Source organism: Podarcis pityusensis, assembly GCF_964106645.2.
Source record: "Podarcis pityusensis genome assembly, chromosome: 7".
NCBI classification, from domain to species: domain Eukaryota; kingdom Metazoa; phylum Chordata; class Lepidosauria; order Squamata; family Lacertidae; genus Podarcis; species Podarcis pityusensis.
The window spans coordinates 15,886,159-15,908,677 of NC_138031.1; the positions used below are offsets into that span (position 1 = coordinate 15,886,159).

The 22,519-nt window shown below is 42.1% G+C and overlaps 1 protein-coding gene across 1 annotated transcript in view; it reads left to right on the forward strand.

Moving 5' to 3' along the window:
- The first annotated feature begins 2,046 nt into the window (after positions 1–2,046).
- Positions 2,047–22,519, forward strand: part of TAF2 (TATA-box binding protein associated factor 2) — a 58,957-nt gene continuing 38,484 nt past the window's right edge. The window contains exons 1-11 of the mRNA XM_081012500.1: positions 2,047–3,477; positions 4,653–4,707; positions 7,697–7,857; positions 13,104–13,222; positions 13,716–13,857; positions 14,763–14,994; positions 16,478–16,662; positions 17,962–18,075; positions 18,505–18,604; positions 20,788–20,873; positions 22,196–22,331. Of these exons, the coding sequence (XP_080868626.1) occupies positions 3,422–3,477; positions 4,653–4,707; positions 7,697–7,857; positions 13,104–13,222; positions 13,716–13,857; positions 14,763–14,994; positions 16,478–16,662; positions 17,962–18,075; positions 18,505–18,604; positions 20,788–20,873; positions 22,196–22,331 (1,386 nt within the window). The 5' untranslated portion in view covers positions 2,047–3,421. The remainder of the gene's footprint in view (positions 3,478–4,652; positions 4,708–7,696; positions 7,858–13,103; positions 13,223–13,715; positions 13,858–14,762; positions 14,995–16,477; positions 16,663–17,961; positions 18,076–18,504; positions 18,605–20,787; positions 20,874–22,195; positions 22,332–22,519) is intronic.

Here is a 22,519-nt window from a genome sequence, read left to right on the forward strand (position 1 = left end):
AGAGGGGCCAGTAACAAAACCTACTGAAAGAAGGAAATTGAGATATGCGTACATGTGGGGTGTTTATATATTTCTTGCCCATGGTACTGCAACCCATATCTAAACAGGTCTTGCCCTATTTGTAGACTCCTTGCTGTGGATGAAAGACATTGGATGTGAGTCACAGCTAAAATTCTCCTGTGTTGCAGCATGTCACTCATGCCCTGTCACATTTTAAACACACTTTGCACTGTGGCAGCATGCTACAGGTAATGTTGACTCGCGTGGTAAGTGCATTTGAACATGACAGGGTGTTAATATGTTTACATGGGTGACTTTACCAATGCTTCAATACATGTGTAATGATGATAGCTGTATGACAATTACAGGTTCAGGTGCAACTTGTTACTGTTCCAGGGAGCAATGATGGGAGCGGGCTATTTCCTTCATTCCCTTATGGGAATGATCAGCCTCTGTGGGAAACAGGATGCTGAATTTGATGGGCCTTTCGTTTGACCCCGTATGCGAAGCAGGCAGGCTCCAGCAAAATGAGCGGAAGAGACCAATAGTGGGGTCCAACGTTCAAGCAGGCGGTTTCTGCATGTGCTGCAGAGGGAAATGAGGGGCAGATGGGGCTCATCAACCAGGGAAGGTAGGCCATCTAGGAGAAGGAAGACGCTGATCCTAAACCACTGGGTTAGATTGTGTACAGCTGTGTTAATGCAGCAATGGTTACCATGAAAAGGGGGAGGGTGTCAGCATTTTCATTCTCCTGTTGCTGGATGTGGGATTGTTACATGTCTGTGTTTACATTCCATGCTTGGAAAGTGTGGGAACGGAAGCCAGTCCTATCTCTTCCGTTGGATTGTACTTCTGTACTATTTACTCTCTCTCTCTTGGAGAAGTTGTGAGAGGACACCATGATTGCTTTGTCCTAAATATATTGCTTAATAAATATAACTTAGATGTCACACCTTATCGCCTCAGCTTCCAGCCTTACTCTGCTGCTTGAGAGTGCACATATTTTCGGGTATGTGTCACTGCTGCGCACTGGGACTGAAGGGTTATGAACGTCCAGGGCTGCACTCCACAAGGAGAGGTTTGTCTCAGTTTGGGGGCTGTGCGGTGACACCCTCCAGCACTTCCGACAGAAAAGGCTCAGGAGTAACCCTACACAAATCCAGAGTGGAGCCCCTTAGATGGTGCAGATGTCAAATGTCTTGCTCTGCTTTCCTTTGGACCACATCAGTGAGGCCGAGAGGGGGGTTTTGTCGTCTGGGCAGCCTAGGACCTCCAGACAGACTGCCCAGGCTTGCACCCCGGGAAGGTCACTTTGGTGCTGGTAGTGCAGTGGTTTGACTTCATCTCCATTGTATCACCAGACAATGCCAACAGCAACAGTCTGATCCAGCGGGACTCTTGGCGTTTGCATGGAAGGTTTATCATTATGAAGGGTCAATGGGAAGATTTCCTCTATGAAAAGGAAAGAGGCACAATCTGCTCAGAAGCACATCTGCAAATCAGATCATAAAATGCTTCTCTGGGAGGCGCTAGGCATGCTGCTATATTTTATTTTGTTTATAAATGCAAACAAAAATATTAATTTTGTTTCCAAAGGGGACGCAGCCTGAGGTTGGTGTTTTCTGCAAAACGAAGAAGCCCATGCCGAAAAGTTACAAAACCTAGGCATGCTCCTTCTAACTTAAGGGAGAGCCACTAAAAAAAGCTCTGAAAATGAGAATTATTTCCCAACTGGCTCCTCCGCCCTTGCTTAGGACAGCCTGAGGGAGGAATCACTGCGCCTGCGCGCGAGCGCGAAACTCTTCCCTCAAACCACCTTCAAGCTTCCCAACGGGCGCGAGCCGCTTCCCCAAAGCAAATCCAGGTCGCCGTGGTAACGGGGTCCACCAATAGGCGGCTTCGTTTCGCTCCGCATGAGCATTCTTCGCCTTCGCGCGTACGCGTGAGTCGCGGCCTGTTGATTGGCGCGCTGACGAATCTGAAACGGGAGCGCGAGGGGAGAGGTGGGGTTTAACAAACCTACTGCGTCGACGACCTTCCCGCCCACTTTAACGTGAGGTCGAAGGTTGCGAGCAAAATGGCGGCCGCCTCGCCAGAAGCGAGCCGCTGATTGTGTACTTGGAAGCGGGCCTAAGGGGAGCCGCGGGCCGTGGAGAGAGACGCCTCGCTTCCTGGGAGCCGCTGACCGCCCAGACTTCGCTCTCAGGCCCCGGCGGGACCCTTCTAAAAGGAGGCCCCCGAGCTGCAGCCGCTGCCTCCCTCGGACGTCGTTGTTCCTCACAGGACACCTACCGCCTCCCTCGCTTTTCATGAGGACTAGCGACGGTCCCCTCAACGAGGCAGCCGCGCCCGCTGATGAATAGCCCCTCGGGAGTTGAAGTTGCGGCAGCTCCTCGCCTCAGAACAAGCTCTCCTTCCTCGTACCAAATTCCTAGCTGGAGCTTCAGTAGCCCTCATGCCCACCCCATTTCTAGCAACACATCCCTGCCGTGAAACGGGAATCATCCTGGGAGACCCACAGGAAAAGCGCCCCCTTCCTAGACACGCTCCAAAAGGAAGCCGGCTCCATGCTGGCTAGATCCCTCTATACTTGACCAGAAGTCCTTACAGCTGCCAACGCACCTGCTTAAACCAGATGCGACCTCGCAGATCAGGAGTCCCCTTGTTGGCATCGCCTTGGTAGAGAAAGGCTGTACCCAGCCCTGGCTCGAGGAAGGGTAACTACATACCCATAGGATAGTTTGGGGGCAGCTCGGCAGCAGCCTCGGCTGCTCCTAGGTCCAGATGCTGCCCCCGCAAATCGGGAAGGTTGCATACTGCATTACCCCGGGATTCCTTCTCCCAGATAGAAACCTAGTCAGTAACCAGTTTTTGTTCTAAAAGTGCGTCTATCAAGTTAGCCAGGAATCACTGACAACTGCTGTCGCTTCTTTAGTGAATAGACTACAAGACAAGAGATCTCTCTTTTTTAAAAAAAGTTGTAAATAGCTAAATGCCTACACAAAAAAGAGAGATGTATCTACTTTGCTTTGGTAGGTCTTTAGAGGATTCAGAAGTTGTCATCTTTTAACCTGGGGTAGGAGAAGTTCTCTTTCTAGGAAGCATCCCCTTACCTTACTAAATGTCAGTAAGTTGCACAACAGATACTAAGTTTGATACATATATAATTCTCCCTAATTTAAGAGGTCAGTATTAGTAGGTTAGGTCTCCCGAAATCTGAAGTATTCACACTCCGAAAATGCTTTATGGGCAATGTTGCCTCTTTGGACATTTCTTTGGACTATTCTAAAATTTTCTGGTGAAAGATCTTTAATGGGAAGAAATCAGCCAAGAAAGGAAGAATTAAAGTTACCTTTGAAAAGACTGCTAATGAGGCTTGTGATGTGTATTTGATTTTCATCAAGGTTCAGTACTACTATTTATGATGAACAGGAAGAAAGGAGACAAGGGGTTTGAGAGCCCAAGACCTTATAAATTATAAGTATCTGCTACTGTTTCTTTTCTTATGACCATAGGTTGATGTTTGTAAACTGAAGCAATAGGCCTTTGGAATCCAGAAAGCTGCAGATTGTTTAAAAAAACTACATTGTGATCAGGAAACTGGAGAGAAATTGAAGTTACATTTTAACAACTAGTTTGGTAATATAAATCAGTTCCATTAAAATGTGGGAAACTGCATTTTTTGTTTTTTCCTGTTACATGTAAATATGTACAGTGCACTCCTAACTATTTCAACTTGAAAGTACGGTAAGTCTTGTTGAATTCAGTGAGGCCTACTTTCAGGTACATAGAATTAGACTTGTGACCTTAGTTCCTTAGGCATCAAAATTTGCTTGGAACATGCAAGTACCATGCATGATCCACAAGCAAGTTGAACTGAAATATTTTTATGTAACAACAACAACAACAACAACAACAATGAAATACGTCTTCCATCGGTCTGGGTCGCCTCAGCCACTGTCAATTATTTCTATTGGTTTGAGAATATATTTTTTTATCTCAGCTTAACTTCTCATGTTATGCTATTGCATTGACTTCAGAATACTGTACTTTTGATACAGAAAATACTGGAAATTAACTACATTTGTTTCTGGTGATGGCTAATTGTGATGTGAAGTGCCAAACAAGCTGAGAACTATAGAGGAAAAAGGGTGCTAAAACTATTGCATGATTGTAGTTGGCCTCTTTGGGTTGGAATTGCTGGGGTGGATGTGTTTTAACTAGAATCCCACCCAGGAGAGAAGCTTCAGTTGTACATGTCTAGCTGCTTGAGTATATAATGGAATATTAGAAAATTTGCTGATATTTCTGATCCCACAACTGATGTTATAAATTGTTTTCTATTAATGTAGATAATATTTTCTCAGTATATATAGAAGGAATCTTCTCTATTTGTTGCAGTGTTAAATGTGGTGCATACTCACACATACAATATAGGCGTTGTTTACTTGATACCAGCTTGATACTTGGCCACTTATGGAGGGTGCAATAATTCTTTATGATGAAGTGCCCAGGATGGCCTGTGTCTAAAATCTGTTCTGTGACACATGAGTGCAGGCAGACAGATGGTCTGATAACTTATTTTCTAGTTCTCTGCAAGCTTATACACATCAAGATCTTTATTTTGATTTTTTTCTTCCTTTCCCCAGCACAACCCACCAGGTGGTCTGTATCAACAACATAAATTTCCAGAGAAAATCTGTTGTTGTAAGTATACAGTGGTACCTCGGGTTACAGACGCTTCAGGTTACAGACTCCGCAAACCCAGAAATAGGACCTCAGGTTAAGAACTTTGCTTCAGGATAAGAGCAGAAATCGTGTGGTGGGGGCACAGCGGCAGCGGGAGGCCCCATTAGCTAAAGTGGTACCTCAGGTTAAGAACAGTTTCAGGTTAAAAATGGACCTCCAAAACGAATTAAGTTCTTAACCCAAGGTACCACTGTATTGAGGGGAAGGGACTATAGAGCTCAAAGGAAGGGTACATGTTTTGTGTACAGGAGGTCCTAGGCTCAGTCCCTAGAATCTCCAACAAAAAGAACCAGGTACCAGGTGATGAAAAATATTTTCTGCCCAAGACCCCAGAAAGCCACTGCTAGTTGGACCAGGCAGTCCTCAACTAGATGGACAAATAGCGTGACCTGGTATAAGCCAGCTTCCCATGTTCCTATTTAATTAACGTAGTGAAAGTCTACGTCATAAGCCTCTACTCTTCTGGCTATTAAGGGATTCACTTTTATAGTTGGTTAATTGTGTTTTCTTCATGCTATGTATGCCATGCATCCCATTTTGTGACAACAAACAACCTCACATTTCTGCTGTAATATTTACAAAATACCAATGGCCAGAGAGGTTATTCTAGAGGAGTTTTATCCTTTTCTTTAGCTGCCTAGCCTATCCTTTTGTTCTTTACCATTAAGCTGGCCTGCAACTGCCACTGACTGACAATTTTACAGCTTGCTTGCAGAAGTGCTCAAAAGTTTCATGCTACCTCAGTTGACATTAGTGAGAGTTTACCCTGAACTGAAACCTGTTAAAATGATTGCAATCACAACAGCAGGGAATTGTTTATGGAGCCAAAAAAGCCACACCTAAGAAGTGTGAAGGATCAGCTTCACCGCCAAGACCTCAGGGATAGGTTAGGCATAAACCATTCAAATATTTAAAATATTAAAGCCAGATAAATTTTGCATTTACCCATTGGTTATTTATTTGTTTAAGATGGGCTCAGGTTAATAAACAGCAAAATTTATTTCTGAAAATAAAATCTTCAAAACACATCATAAAAAGAAAATAATAAAATTCACTTACCATGCAATACCCACTTAAAAGAGAAAATATTGTGGTCTTTTCCAAAAGCTGCCACAGGGAGGCTCAGGTATGTTTCTGTTGAAAGGGAATTCCACAACTCCAAAACCATTATGGAGAAAACCTTGTTCCACTTTCTGGTATAATTGATCTTGAGATGGCTGGTTTTTGACAGGATTTTTGTGTTTGATCTTAATAGCCAGATTGGCGCTTAATAGGAAAAGTGTTTCCTGAGATATGAAACATCAAAGCCATTGCATAATTCTTTAATGGGGGGGGGGCAGGGAGATGATCCCACTTCATCTACAAATTGTAGATACGGTAGTTTATAAATAGTGTTAAAAGTCAGTGCCATCACACTGAAAAGCTAAAAGGCAAAGGATGCAGTTTTACTCAGGTTTTATATGATGATACTGTTCCACACCTTTTTATATAGGTCTATTTTTATTGATACTTACATAAAAAATGTGGAACGATATCAACATATAAGTACTGTTCCACACTTGACAGGGTAGGTTGCTGTGTGTTGAAAGCCGTTTATGAGCAGTCCCAAAGAGCACATTGCAGTAGTCAATCCCAATGTTTACAAATAGAGGGAAGAAAATTCCTGTCTCCTGAAAGGAGTTATCGAGCAAATAAAACATGAATGACTGAATTATTGTTTGGAGGTTCTAGCGCAACATCCTTGTGTTGATGGAGATTGATGGATTTCAGTGCTAAATTCTTTCATTTTTCATGAGCTTTTGTGTTCCCAGGAACCCGTAATATATTCCACATGCTCTGTTTTTATGTGCTTACCCCTGGGCTGCAGATGAATGAGTGCCACCAACCAAGTTGTGTGTCTTGTTTCTTGGTTTCACGGGGGAGAACTGAATAGTTATGTTAGGGTGGGGTTTTGTTTTTTAGGTCAAAGCGAAGAAGGCATACTTGCTTTGATGGGATTGTGATCCTGCCTCTAGTTGTTTGTTGCTATACCTTCACATTTACTGTGAAGGAGCTGTGGTTGGGTTTAGTGTCTGAGTAGCTTCTCCGGGAACACGGACAAAATTTTAGTGCTCAGTTATGAAACTCGCTCCATGACGTTGGGCCAGGCACCTAACTCGCAGGGTAGTTGTGAGGAAAAGCGGGACGCTCTCATAAATGCTGCTGTGAGCTTGGTGTTAAAAGTGTGAACAAATAGGAAGGGGAGAACCAGAGACCAAAAGGACTGGTTGTGTCTCAGGACAAGCAGCATTTTCAAGTCTTGAAAAGTGTAGGAATGTGCCCCCTAGTTTCTGTGAAGGAGAGTTCTCCTGTGAAGGAGAATCATGGCACCTCATGCTGGATGTAGGGTGGCCAAAAAACAAACACACAAACAGGGCTCCTGTACCTTTAATATAGGAATAGGGTGCTGGTGATTTCAGATGTTGCATTGTAGCTCCCATCTTCCCTGAGCATTGGCTATGCTAGCTGGGACTGATGGGGGCTAGAGTCCAAGGACATCTGGAAGACTACAGGCTTCCCACCTCTGCTTTAATAGTTGCAACAATGACAAGCTGCACCTGGTGAAATTCCTCCTTCTGCACAGCTGCTAAAGATGTAAGAGCACTGTCCTCATTTGCATCTGGTCAGCCTAGCTGTACCTAGGACTTTCTTCATTGATTGAAGGGAACGTTGCACTCCTCTTGTTACTTTCTCACTTCTGACACCGAGTGTGTCCTTAACAAGCAGTATGAGAAGCAACCCGGTGAGAGCTGGTGCACTTTTTAAACCTTTCAGTTGATGCAAAAAGAAACTCATTTTGAAGCTATGATAGTATTTATAAAGCTAAATTGCTTTGGAGTGTAAACTTCTGCAGTTTAAGAAGAAAATATATGTGTGTCCCTGATGATGTTCTTTTAAATCTGTGCAGGGTTACGTGGAGCTGACAATATTTCCCACAGTTGCGAATCTGAATAGAATAAAGCTGAACAGTAAACAATGTAGGATATACAGAGTGAGAGTCAACGATCTGGAAGCAGCTTTTATTTATAATGACCCCACGCTGGAGGTTTGTCACCATGAGTCGAAACAGTAAGTAAATAGTTCATAGTTGCTACCGTCTCTGGAATAGTGATCAATATCTTTTTTTGATAGGGTATGAAGTGGGCTTCGAGTCATGAGTGTTCTTGAAGCACAAGATTGATCAACACATTTAATACGTGTCAAAAGTGAAGTAATGATGGGAAGTCTTAGCATTTCACAAATCCGAAGTTTTTGAGATAATATAGAACATACGAAGAGTCTGGGATCAAGCCAAAAATCCATCTAGTCTAGCGTCCTGTTCTCACAGTGGCCTGCATTGCTTACTTTCAGACAATGTGCAGGCAAAAGAAAATGCTGCACTTGACAGCTTGATAATGCCACAATTGGGCAGCCTTACCCAGCTGTCAAAGGGGCCCATGGTTTGGAGGACTTTTGAATTCAACCTAGCAGCTAGATCCTACTGTCTCATGGCCTGATCCTAACCATACTGACCCAAAATGATATGACATGGATTTCAATGAAATGGTTCCAATGAAGCATATTTTCACTCTGAAATATAATAACTAGGGCTTTTTTCAGGCAGAACTCACTGGAACTCAGTTCTGGCACCTCTCAACTGTGCACCATTGCCATTCTGAGAGAATGAAGGAGGTGTTCATAGTGAGTTCCAGCACCTCATTTTCCAGAAAAATAGCACTGATGAGAACGATAGCATTGGCCTGTCATGCAGGATGGTTGGAAAGATTGTTGAGATAAAGTATGTGAAGTGCTTTGACTATTTAGAGAAAGTGTTACAATGATGCTAAGTATTTCTTTTAGTGGACATTGGTGGGAAATGATGGCACATTCTTACACTTTAGGTTCCTGCTGCCTACCTGACTCCCAACGACACCATACCCTCTTGTATAAAAAGGACACACGTGCAAGCAGAGACTGGGTGGTACAAAGAAAGCTTTGCTGGCTTTATTTAAGACATGTGTTTGTGGAGGAGGACAGTGCTTTCCCACCAAATCATAAAATTGTGGAGTTGGAATGGACCACCAGGATCATGTAGTCCAACCTCCTGCAATGCAGGAATCTTTGGCCCATCATGGGGCATGAACCCACAACCGAGATTAAGAGTCTCGTGTTCTACCAACTATCCTGGTTTGCAACTATCTACCAACTATCCTGGTTTGCAACAGCAAGAATTGCCATTCTGGATACATAGTAATGTTGCGTATCTGAGCCAACAGGAAACAACCAACTCTTAGACCCATAATTCACAAATACGTGTATTTTTGAGTAAGACGCCTAAAAAGATTTCTTCTATGTAGCATCTTTATATATTAAGGTTGTGGTGAAAGAGGCCTCAACTAGTTTAACTAGCTGAAATAATAGTTTGCTGGAATAGTCTAGATTAACTATGCATCTTGCCAAATAAATCTATGACAGATGTACAACCCAGAGAAAGGTTTTTTGTTTTGTCACAACAAAGGCCAGAGTCTCTCTTAGCAAACAGTACCCCCGGGCAAAGTACATCTTTATTTTTGATACATTTTTATTTTTAATAAACGACTACAGGTGCCTAACAAACTCCATTTTCAGCAGTATGTAAGAAGCTTCTAACAGGCTTGCATGGATTTTAAGTTGAGACTTGGGCCTTCAGTATCAGTAAGTGCTGCGGAGCTTTAGTGTTAAATACAAATGAATATATAGTGAAAGGATGTCAATCCAGCTCTCCACTTCTCAGCTGCTACCATTTGTATGGAAAGTAAGCTTACCCATAAGACACCCCCTCCACCATAATGGTCCTCTAAATAGATTCCTCTTACATTGAGTCACATATTTGAACAGGACCAATGCACATGTGAAAAAGAGAACAAAATAAATAATGGTTTCTGTGCAATACTAGCCTCTGTTCCAAAGAGTCTACCTCTCGTTACATAAAATATGGCCCATTTCTGTCTGTGAACCCACTGGTATTTAGTATCTAACCACAAGTTCCCTCTAGATACAGACATTTCGGAAAGCTGTCCCTTGGTGATAATTAGAGGCAGAATATTCCTGTATCATATTTACTTTAAAGTAAGTTGATTTGAATATCCCTGAAATTCATATTGGAGTTGAGACTTGTGTTGTTTATTATTTCTGGTGCTTATTATGTGTGATAATCACTAAAAGATTTAAAATATGAAAATGCCATTAGGGTAAGGCACAAATTAAGAATTGCTTTACGGATGGTTTATTTTTGCTGTGCTGAGCTTGCATCTGCTTCTGGAAAGAATTAAGTGTACAGATAGACTGCATTTACTGGCATAGCATACGATTTGTTAAAGATGGTTAAAACAAAATAAAACAAAAAGGATTGCGAGGAGCTTCAAAAGGACCCCTCTCCAAAGTGGCAGTAAAATAGCAAATGTAAAGTGTAAAGTGGTAAATTAGCATGTGGTAGTTCTGACTTGAAATATAGTGGTACCTTGGTTCTCAAACTTAATCGGTTCCGGAAGTCTGTTCCAAAACCAAAGTGTTCCCAAACCAAGGCGCACTTTCCCATAGAAAGTAATGCAAAATGGATTAATCTGTTCCAGACTTTTAAAAACAACCTCTACAACAGCCATTGAACATGAATTTTACTATCTAACAAGATCATTGATCCATAAAATGAAAGCAGTAGTCAATGTTCTGTACTATAAAATAAATAAGACAGTATTGTAGATGATAAAAATTAAAATTAATTTTTTTTCTTACCTGCACTGATGATAGTCATTGTTTGGATGGGGGGCTTTTATCCCTTTTTGCAGTCACACAATCAATCAATCAGTCACTCACTCACTCATAAAATGAAAAACAAGCCACAGTCACAAAAATGAAAAAGGCACACAAACAAAAACGCAAAAAATAGCAAAAACAAAAGACCAAATATCACCTCAGAACTCTGTAGTCAGAAACGGAAGGCTTTAATTATGATTGGGGGGGGAGGACTTAAATTAGCTGCTCAAGGATACGAATGGGATGAAAAAAACCTTTATTACTTAAATTTGCTGCGCAAGGGTAAAACAAGATGAAAAAGCCTTAATTACTATGCGGGGGACTCAAATGAGCTGCACAACAGTAAAAATGGAAACTCAGGAGCTTCCAAGGCAAAGTACGAAAACCGAAACACCTACCTCCGGGTTTGCAGTGTTCGGGTACTGAGTTGTTCGGGAAGTAAGCTGTTCGAAAACCGAGGTACCACTGTAGTGGGTATCCTCTTGTTGTTCCTCTTGCTACTTAAGCTGGTAGTAACATGCTCCAAGCCTTCAGATTTGGATAGATTTCAACAAGTAAAAAAACATAATTGGAAAGCTAGGGCTAATTTGCACACCATGAACATTGATTGTTGTTGATCATCTCACTCAATGACTCCTTTTTGAATGTATGAATTGACTCCATGGAAGAGTACCATGTTTAATGAAGGTGTGAGATGGTAGTGAAAGTTCTGCCTGTGATGTTTGATCTGGAATTGCTTATTTATACATGCAAGTCACCACTTGTGCACCAGCCATAGTATTATCAAAGGCTAAAAACTGAGCTAACATGTTTTCTTAGTAAATGGTCAAAAATTCTTTCTGGCTTGAAGTTTGTCCTTCAGGACTGAGGTGTTTACATCCTCTGGACTATGCATGAATAACCTCTGGGCTATTCATGAATAATCAGTTTAGCCTCTTGAGTTTTCCACGTTAGATTTCAAAAATTCATAATGAAGTTTACTCAGTATGTGGTGGGTAGGGAATGAGGTGGAAGGAAAGCTTTGAAATGAGGTCATGTCTGATTTTTGTGAGGTTTTAATTTGGCTCAAACCCTTTCATTGTACAAAACCCTCGTTTTTCTGTGGAAGATGAGTTGGTGTGGGAAAGAAAGTATTGTGACTTCTTTTTTGTGTTTGAACCTTGTGGATCATGCTCCTGTTGGGCATATTGTAAAAAAGTAAGATATAGTGGAACAGCTAATAAACCTTTAAGTCAAACAGGGAAAGAAAGGGCAGTTTTATTCCCTCCTTTTAGTCGCTGAATTTTATTGACTCGTTTCAGGCATGATGATATTGCTAGTTTTGAAAAGTATCTCTTAGGGGATGTACTTGAGCTCATTGAGGAAAGAAAGCAATGCTACATATTTGTAAAACTAGTTCTGTGAAGAACTTGCTGTAGGACTCCAACTAAGAAAGGTATTCTCTGTTCTTCATTAGATCAGCCTTTAAAAGACTGTTAAGGGTATGGTGCAAAGCCACCCAGCCAAGGAGCTCAATTGACTGTGAAATCACCACCATTAGAGTGCAACAGGATGTAGATGAGTTGGCGGTAATGAATGGGATTCGTTGTGGCTTGGTTTTGGAAGGTTGCTTTTTTAACTCTGAGTTTCCAAGCGTTTGCGGCCTGAAATGTAATATGCAAAAAGTTAAAACTGAACATACAGCGCGCACGTTGTATATTATCATCCGTTTAGGAAAAGAACAGCGCCACAATAAGAATGGTTTCAGTAATATAAGGCAGTCTATAGTAGACAGCGGGTGGCGCTGTGGTCTGAACCACATAGCCTGGGGCTCGCCGATCAGAAGGTTGGCGGTTTGAATCCCCGCGACGGGGAGAGCTCCCGTTGCTCGGTCCCTGCTCCTGCCAAACTAGCAGTTTGAAAGCATGTCAAAGTGCAAGTAGATATCGTTGGGAGTCTCGGCTTCATGGCAGGTTCTTAAATGGCCGGGTGGGCCGGATTTAGGACCCCAGGGGCCGTAGTTTGCCGACCCCTGCTATAGTTATTCAGACCATTATTTTGTCAAATGTGAGAAGGCAGAATAATATTCAGCCTACTTTCTGGCAATCGTGCTGGCTGCTGATTTAGTTTCCTGGTCCAATTGATGGTGCTGGATCCTACCCTTTCAACGTCTTTTGTGGCCTGGGACTGATATATTTTGGAGATTCCCTCTCTCCATACGTGCTTAAGTCTCCAGTTCCATTGTGTAGGGCAGACCAAGCTCTGTGTGCCCTTGCCACATGAAGTCAAGATAAGTGGAGCGATGGACAGGATTTTCACTGCAATTGTCTCAAGCTTATCAAATGACTTTCTCAGTTAAGTTTAAAGCTTTTATTGTGACATTTCAAAGAGGGTGTACAATCTGCCCATGAGTGTTGAGTTGGCATTTCTAAGTGGTTACTGTTAGGTGACAATTTTAAGCACTTCTGTTGTGGGCATTTTTTATCTGCTTTTTTGCAGCATGTGAAGTCCCTTGACCCTGAATCCTTTTTTTGAATTTGAACTCTGAGTCCTTTGTGTTGCAGGAGAAATCTCAACTACTTTTCCAATGCGTATGCTGCTGCAGTCAGTGCTGTGGACCCAGATGCTGGAAATGGAGAGCTGTGCATCAAGGTGCCGTCAGAGCTTTGGAAGCACGTCGATGGTAAAGACCAGAAACCCTTAAAATGAAAGTGCTACAGACTTGCTAGCAATCTAGAATAGTTTTCCAGGCATGCTGCGCTTTGGCAGGGCTTCAATGGCTCTGCAATGCTGGTGCAGCGCTTTTGATTTTGAGGCATAGATCAGGCAAGCTGTTTGATTATGTGAATTACGGCAAGTTCTTAAGAGTTACTTCAAGCCCCATAGACTAGCTTCTGTGTACAGAAAAATATACCAAAATAAATAATCTCCCATGCATATTTTCAATAAAATGTGTTTTATAATAGAAAATTCTGTTTTGCTTTGAGAGTCCTGGGTCATCATCAAAGATCTCACCTTCATTCTTTCATCTTTTTCTCTTGCTTAGTTCATTGAAGTTCTGAGTACAAAGTGGTTTTGCAAGTTAATGAATAGTTAATGGTGGGTTTGCCAAGTTTCTCCCAGAAATACCAGATTAATACATATTTTATTATGTGGTTGCTCTTTTACTGCTGCAGAATTAAAAGTCTTGAAGGTACATATCAACTTTTCTCTGGACCAGCCAAAAGGAGGCCTTCATTTTGTGGTACCCAACGTGGAAGGAAGCTTAGCAGAGAGAGGGGCCCATGTCTTCTCTTGCGGGTATCAAAATTCTACAAGGTGAGAGTTGCAGAGTCTTATGCTCCCATTTCCCACGGGCCTTGAAATTGAAGAGTGCTGTTAGAGTTGTAAATGAGGTCGTATTTTGCTTTACGGTCATTTCAGAATATTTTAAGACCATTCATACATAGCGTTTTCCTTACATGGAAGAAAACAAATAACCCATGTGTGCACTCATTGCCAATAAATAGATATTGTACATGCTGCTCAGTAAATATAGGGTCAGTTGACCTGTGGTGCTTCATTACCCTCTCTTCTCTTTTTAATAATGTATATTTAATTTCCAGAGCTATCAGAGTCTGATTTATCATTGTTAAAACGAATGAGAAAGCACCTAAGACTGGTGGTCTGTCCGAATAGAAAAGGAAAAATCTTAGCGTTTTACCTGCTTAGCTTTCCATTTTTTATATGTTATGCCACTTTAAGAGAACCAGAATAGATTTCACATCCCCACCCCTGTTTGGTGGAGGAATGAATCTATACATTCCTGTATCAACAACAAGAAGAACAAAAAACAAAGGACTGAAGACATCACTGTTGGACCCCGGGAGCTCTCTTGCCAAGGTGCAAACATATTTCAAGTGTGCCTTGCAGTGTACTTTTCTGAAGGGGAACTTCCGAAGCCTCCCCAGGCTAGTCAGTCTTTCAGTATTGTAGAACTGAACTTCTTAACGTGGAGTAGCAGCCTCATGAGAGTCCTAAACTGGCTAGCTTTTTGTAGTTCTTTGTGTTTATGCATTGGCAGAATGCAGTTATCAAAGATTTGGGAAGGGTCAACTGCTTGCAGGATTGTACTGTTTTGGTAAAGCTAAGGCCCCAGATGCCTACTACACTTCAAGTACTGCAACATTTGTCGTGTATTGGGAAGATGATTATGGTTTTTAATGACTTCACTTTCTCTCCAGGTTTTGGTTTCCGTGTGTTGATTCATACTCCGAACTATGCACATGGAAACTGGAATATACTGTGGATGCCACAATGGTGGCGGTCTCAAATGGAGACCTGGTGGAAACGGTGTATACTCATGATATGAGAAAAAAGACCTTCCATTATATGCTGACAATTCCAACTGCAGCATCTAACATCTCCTTGGCCATCGGACCATTTGAAATCCTTGTTGATCCATACATGCATGAGGTAATTCTTTTCAAAGGCAGCCTCTGTGTGGCACTTCTCAGCCTCTGTCCTGTATACCTGAAGGAGCGTCTCCACCCCCATCGTTCAGCCCGGACACTGAGATCCAGCACCGAGGGCCTTCTGGCGGTTCCCTCATTGCGAGAAGTGAGGTTACAGGGAACCAGACAGAGGGCCTTCTCGGTAGTGGCGCCCGCCCTGTGGAACGCCCTCCCTTCAGATGTGAAGGAAATAAGCAGCTATCTTCTCTTTAAAAGACATCTGAAGGCAGCCCTGTTTAGGGAAGTTTTTAATATTTAATGCTGTATTGTTTTTAACACTCGATTGGAAGCCGCCCAGAGTGGCTGGGGAAACTCAGCCAGATTATTTATTATAAATAAATTATTATTATTATTATTATTATTATTATTATTATTATTATCCTATTCCACGTGATTTGTCCTGGTGTGAGGTTCCTGGGTGGTTATTGATTAGGGTTTTACTCTTGCTATATTGGTCATATAGGATTTTTCAGTGATTTTTAATTTGTCCTGTTATATTTCTTTGTTCTTAAGAAATCATGTTCCCTGTCCTGAATGCCCAGGGATAGAATAATAGCTAAAATAAGTTCTCAACAGCCAGAATCATAAAGTCGGAATATAAATTTATCGCTCTATTTATATTACTATTTCCCCTCACTATTGCTTTATAAAAGTTTTTTGTGTTGTCGTAAGTCTGTTGCCTTATCTTTGGGAAGTACCAATTCTTCTTGTAACTTGCAGTCGATTGCAATGGCTGGAAGTACCGTGAACACCCACTTGAAAGCTTGCTACTTTATGACACTTCATACTGCAGATAGGCTGTTGTACGTAGCCTCAGGCCGTGCCTCACATTAACTGTTTTCCTGGATCTCTGGAAAGCTGTGGAGGACTAGCAAAGCTGCATAGCCAGTTCACCACCTCATCTTCTGCATCTCTAAGCTATATGCATGCAGTGATGGTGACCTCAGGGTCAAACTTGCTAATCTTTATATTTTCCATTGGCAGCATTTTCTAAAGTTCTCTTTTAGCTATTTGCTAACTTGAATTTGGGACGCGGGTGGCGCTGTGGGTAAAACCTCAGCGCCTAGGACTTGCCGATCGCATGGTTGGCAGTTTGAATCCCCGCAGCGGGGTGCGCTCCCGTCGTTCGGTCCCAGCGCCTGCCAACCTAACAGTTTGAAAGCACCCCCGGGTGCAAGTAGATAAATAGGAACCGCTTACCAGCGGGAAGGTAAACGGCGTTCCGTGTGCTGCGCTGGCTCGCCAGATGCAGCTTGTCACGCTGGCCACGTGACCCGGAAGTGTCTGCGGACAGCGCTGGCTCCCGGCTTATAGAGTGAGATGAGCGCACAACCCTAGAGTCTGTCAAGACTGGCCCGTACGGGCAGGGGTACCTTTACCTTTACCTTTTAACTTGAATTTGGTTTTGTTTTTTAAAAAAGTTTTCTCCCTTGTTGTTGTTGTAGGTGACTCATTTCTGTTTACCCCAGCTTCTCCCACTCCTCAAACACACCACATCTTACCTCCACGAAGTATTTGAATTCTATGAAGAGATACTTACGTGCCGCTATCCTTACTCCTGTTTCAAGACAGTTTTTGTAGACGAGGCCTACGTTGAAGTAGCTGCTTACGCTTCCATGAGCATTTTTAGGTAAGTACTTATAACTAACTGGGACGTGGGTGGCTCTGTGGGTTAAACCACAGAGCCTAGGGCTTGCTGATCAGAAGGTTGGCAGTTCGAATCCCTGCGACAGGGTGAGCTCCCATTGCTCGGTCCCTGCTCCTGCCCACATAGCAGTTCAAAAGCATGTCAAAGTGCAAGTAAATAGGTACCGCTCTGGTGGGAAGGTAAACGGTGTTTCTGTGTGCTGCTCTGGTTCGCAAGAAGCAGCTTAGTCATGCTGGCTACATGACCAGGAAACTGTCTGCGGACAAACACCAGCTCCCTCGGCCAATAATGCGATATGAGTGCCGCAACCCCAGAGTCATCCGTGACTGGAGCTAATGGTCAGAGGTCCCTTTACCTTTACCTATACTTAGAACTAACCCATCTAAAAAGAAGTGATTTGAGAAATGCACAGATATCCATCACACTTCATCGTATCTCATGCTGGTAGAGAGATACTTCAGTCCAAATCACTAGAGGTTTTTTGTGTTTGCTGTTTTGTCTTTTTAAAGGAAACTCAGTGCCATCATTTAAGTTCATAGGACCAAGGATAGCGTTATACTGGGACCTGGGCTTTTGGCTGAAACTCAGCTGCGTACTTGCAAGGGATGCCTTTGAGCTAGCTCCACATTTCAATTCAGTTTCCAGCTTATAAAATGATGCCAAAGGTTGCCATAGAATCGACTGATGAGATAAGAGTTGCCAGAGTGACTTCAATCCAATGCATAGTATTAACAATAATAATAGTAACAACAACAACAATTTATTATTTATCACCCGCCCATCTGGCTGGGTTTCCCCAGCCACTCTGGGCTGCTTACAACAGAATATTAAAATACAATAGCCTATTAAACATTAAAAGCTTCCCTAAACAGGGCTGCCTTCAGATGTTTTCTAAAAGTTTTCTCTTTGACATCTGGTGGGTGGGCGTTCCACAGGGCGGGTGCCACTAACAGCTAGTTTAGAAACATAGGGTGTTTTAAAATGTTCCCAATTTTAATTTTGCAACCACAGTCCAAAATGCATTTGGCAAAGGAGGGATGCAGCCATGATTTTTACTCTGACTACACACACCTGTTGGTTCACACTTAGTGATGGTGTGGCTTCATGTTGCATGTGAAGCTGATCCATATAAGACTTAAGAAATGTGTTTTATACTTCTCGTTAAAATTCTGCTATTATTTGTTCATGTTTACTTGATTAAACTGAGGTGGAAAGTTTTGTTTCTCCTGAAGATTTTGTTTGCCACTGTTGTGCATATGCTTGTTTGTGTTTTTCGTTTAGCACAAACCTTTTGCACAGTGCAATGATAATAGATGAGACCCCGCTGACCAGGAGATGTTTGGCTCAGGCTCTGGCCCAGCAGTTTTTTGGCTGTTTCATATCTAGAATGTCTTGGTGAGTACATCTTAAAATAGATAACTCCCACGTTGAATTTTGGCTATGAGTATGAGAATCATTATAAAGCATAAATGCAAATAAATTCTATAGCTATTACAGCAATCATAGCACATTTGGGGTTTCTTAAATGTGCAAGATAACCTACAAGCTCTTAATGTCTATTTACTTACATAGATTTTTAAGTTTCTGTATAATAGAGAATATTTTAAATAAAAATACCAAAAGATGTAGTTGCCTAGATTTTAATTACACTTAAGGCTTTCTTTCACTGCCAGGATATATACATCTGTTCTTGGTTCATTAGTCCTTTAATTATCTAGATGGTTAGAGCTGTTAGCTTTTAAAGTATTTTCACTAGGAGTGCATTCAGCACAGAGATTCTGTAAATCAAGAGGGTTTGTTCTTGTGTTGCTTCTTCGCTTACAGGTCAGATGAGTGGGTGTTGAAAGGAATCTCTGGCTATATTTATGGCCTCTGGATGAAGAAAACCTTTGGTGTAAATGAGTATCGGCACTGGATCAAGGAGGTAATGAACCCCGATGGATTTTGAAAGCATCTTTATCCTTTTACACAGATACACAAGGGGATGCACAAATGGAGCTATCCTTTTCATTGATGCATTTTAGGATGAAGCTGTCACAATTGAGTGGGAGATTACACAACACCTATTTGTGCAGTTCTAGAAATATTTGGCAAAACAGTGTTCCCTGGGTAACTGACCAGTGAAGCTGCTTTGGGTGACATCATCATTATTACTATTAATAATAATTTATTATTTATACCCCGCCCATCTGGCTGGGTTTTCCCGGCCACTCTGGGCGGCTTCCAACAAAAGATTAGAAATACATTAAACCATCAGTCATTAAAAACTTCCCTAAACAGGGCTGCCTTCAGATGTCTTCTAAATGTCAGATAGTTTATTTCTTTGACATCTGATGGGGGGGGGGGCGTTCCACAGGGTGGGTGCCACTACTGAGAAGGCCCTCTGCCTGGTTCCCTGTAACTTCACTTCTCTCAGTGAGGGAACCACCAGAAGGCCCTCAGCGCAGTGTCCGGGCAGAATGATGGGGGTGAAGACGGTCCTTCAGGTATACTGGACCGAGGCTGTTTAGGGCTTTCAAGGTCAGCACCAACACTTTGAATTGTGCTCAGAAACGTACTGGGAGCCAATGTAGGTCTTTCAAGACCAGTGTTATGTGTTCTTGTGGCCGCTCCCAATCACCAGTCTAGCTGCCGCATTCTGGATTAGTTGTCGTTTCTGGGTCACCTTCGAAGGTAGCCCCATGTAGAGCGCATTGCAGTAGTCCAAGCAGCAGATAACTAGAGCATGTACCACTCTGGCAAGACAGTCTGCAGGCAGGTAGGGTCTCAGCTGGCATACCAGATGGAGCTGCTAGACAGTTGCCCTGGACACAGAATTGACCTGTGCCTCCATTGACTGCTGTGAGTCCAAAATGACTCCCAGGCTGTGCACCTGGTCCTTCAGGGGCACAGTTACCCCATTCAGGACCAGGGAGTCCTCCACACCTGCCCACCTCCTGCCCCCCCAAAACAGTACTTCTGTCTTGTCATGATTCAACCTCAATCTGTTCCTCTGTTTGAGGAAGCATTATGTTATAATGGGTTGGTTACATAAGCATTAACAGAACAGGTTTTTCTTTCTCTGGAAGTGTGTTAGCAACCCACCATGCCATCTTCGGGTCAAAGGTAATTACCCACCCTTGCAGGCCACAGGGTGGCACTAAACCGCCTCAGTGATGCTCTGGTGTAGTGACACAGAACAGCCATTCAGGTAGGACCCAGCAGTTCTTTCCCCACCCCTGCAGACGAGCATCTGACTTGCTGTCTGAGGAAAGAACAGCCCAGATACTGGTTTTCTACCTTAGTGAGAATTAGGCCTCTGTTTTAGGGGGTCCTACACCCTTCTGCCAAGTGAATGGTTTATGAATTAGTCCAGACCATCTGCCTCTTTTCCTTGCGTGTCTTTATTATATCTGTCAACAAGTGTGATGGGTTTTACCATAAAAAGCTTTCAAGTGATCTTGATTTAATTTTCTAACCCTGCACCCTGTCTTCATTTCCCCTTTTAAACAGCCTCATATGTTGTCGTCGGAATATTGCCCTGTGTTTTTTACAAATCTGCCCCCCCCCTCAAAAAAACCCATCCAGTTTTTCAGTAACAGTTCATCCTGTTCACTGAGAGTAAGGTACCAAGCAGCAGATGGAAAGGAAGGCAAAACGCCTACCTTTTCAAGAGTTGTGTAGAAAAGTGTGTGTGTATGTTTGTGTGTGTGTGTGTGTGTGTGTGTGTGTGTGTGTTTGTCTTATGATGCATTCAGCGCTCTCTGGCAATCACACATTGCAGGGGCAACTAACAGAGGGGCCAAGCTGTCTCTTGGGCACCCCAGGATTATCTGAAATGCACTTGAAAAACCACAGTGGTGTGCAGTTCTGCTCTTTGCAGATAATGTTTGTGCCAGCTTATCTTTAATGTGAAGTAGTGGAAGTTGAGTTAAAAGGGGAAGGGTTTGTGATCTGAATGCACAGTATTACCCTGATGGGTACATTTGTAAGGAGAGGAAAAGATGGAAACCAAATTGAATATGCTCATAATTTTAATATGCTTCAACAAGACCATGTACAGCTTGTCTTCTTTTTGTAGCCAAATACACCGTTGCAATATTATTGTTGTTATTATTTGCATTTCAGGAACTGGACAAAATAGTGGTGTATGAACTGAAGACCGGTGGAGTCTTACTTCATCCAATCTTCGGTGGAGGAAAAGATAAAGACAAGTATGTTTAGTAGATTTATAGGGCCAATAATACACACATGAACACACACACACTCTTCAGGTGAGTAATGAGACATTACCTCAGCTACCTAATGGTCCCATAAAGGACATCCTTGGTAAACATTTGCCTTGTTTGAATTACAGAATGGAAGTATATTAACAAAATATATGCTTAGTAGAGTAAAAACCTTTCCAAGGAAAGGGAAACTATTTTGCTACAGGTGTGAAAATCACTTTGAAATACACATTCTGCTATTTTTACAAGCACTAGAGTCCTAATGACTGATGCACATCAGCTTTGAGCAAACTGCAGTTGTTGTTGTTTTTTTAAAAAAAAATTAGAGCATATGGCTGACGAACCTCATTCTATGTAGCCATATGGAGGGAGGTGACTTTATTGCTCATTAAATGGTGCTGAAATACTACATCCAAAGTCTTAAACTGGTTATATTGGGATGGCAACATGGATTTATAAGCAATATGAGATGAAAGGGAACAGTTGTTCAGCTTGAGTTGCCCAATTCAAATGTCCGAGAATAGTTTTATTAAAGAGGCTATAATTGAAAGCAAAAGGCTGCTTAAATACCTCTTCTCCAGTAAGTTATAGATCCTTTTCACTGGCTCCTTACCACTGGTTTGCTGCTTGATGCACTGCTGGCTAGGCAGTTTGGAGGTGCCCAGTGATGGCTAAGGTGAAAGTCGCTTCTGTGAGGTCCAGCAGTGAGATGACTGCTTTTGGTGGCTCAAAGGAGAGGTTCAGGAGTAACATGTGCTACTCAGAGTAGACCCATTGATATTAATGAATGTATCTAAGATAGGTCCATTAATTTAATTGTGTCTGCTCTGAGTAAACTTAATTGAATACCACCCCATTGTAATTACTGCTGTCTTCCTTAGCCGAAAGAGTCTTTTCATATCTTTTTTAAAGTACTCAATGAAAGAGAATATAGGATAGTCATCATTTCTCCTCTTTCCTCCCTTCTGTGCTCCTGTCTGAACTGTTCATAGATTGTTACAGCCAGAAGTAAATTGCCGATGTTGAATGTTTCATATTTTGCAATTTACCCAGATAGTTTTAGTTTTACACCCACAGTTTACCTGGGAATATTTTTAAAAAAACACTGAGTAAAATTTGTAAGCGTACTTCTTGAGCCCCTGTTCTTAATATGATCAGAGTTTTAATTAGTACTTTTCAATTGCTGGATTAGGAGAATCATGTCTGACTCTTTGAATTTTTATTTTTGAACTTTCTACTGTATGTGGGACTTTCCCTTAAAATGCGAAATTAAATATTCCTGAAATGATCTTGATTTTATTTTCCAGCCCTGCATCACACCTGCATTTTTCTATAAAGCATCCTCACACATTATCATGGGAGTACTACACTATGTTCCAGTGCAAAGCCCACCTAGTTATGAGACTCATAGAAAACAGAATAAGCATGGAGTTCATGTTACAAGTAAGTGTTTGGACACTTTTAAAATTTCCTATTTATAATTACTTAAAAAAAAAAAATACTTGAATTTCAGTGCCTTCCATAAAAAATGTGACCCTAAAAGCAGACTATGAAGCTTATTACCGTTATACACAACTGGATGGTGCACACAGACCATGAACTTCCTCGTGGCCACATAAGTTTTATGCCAA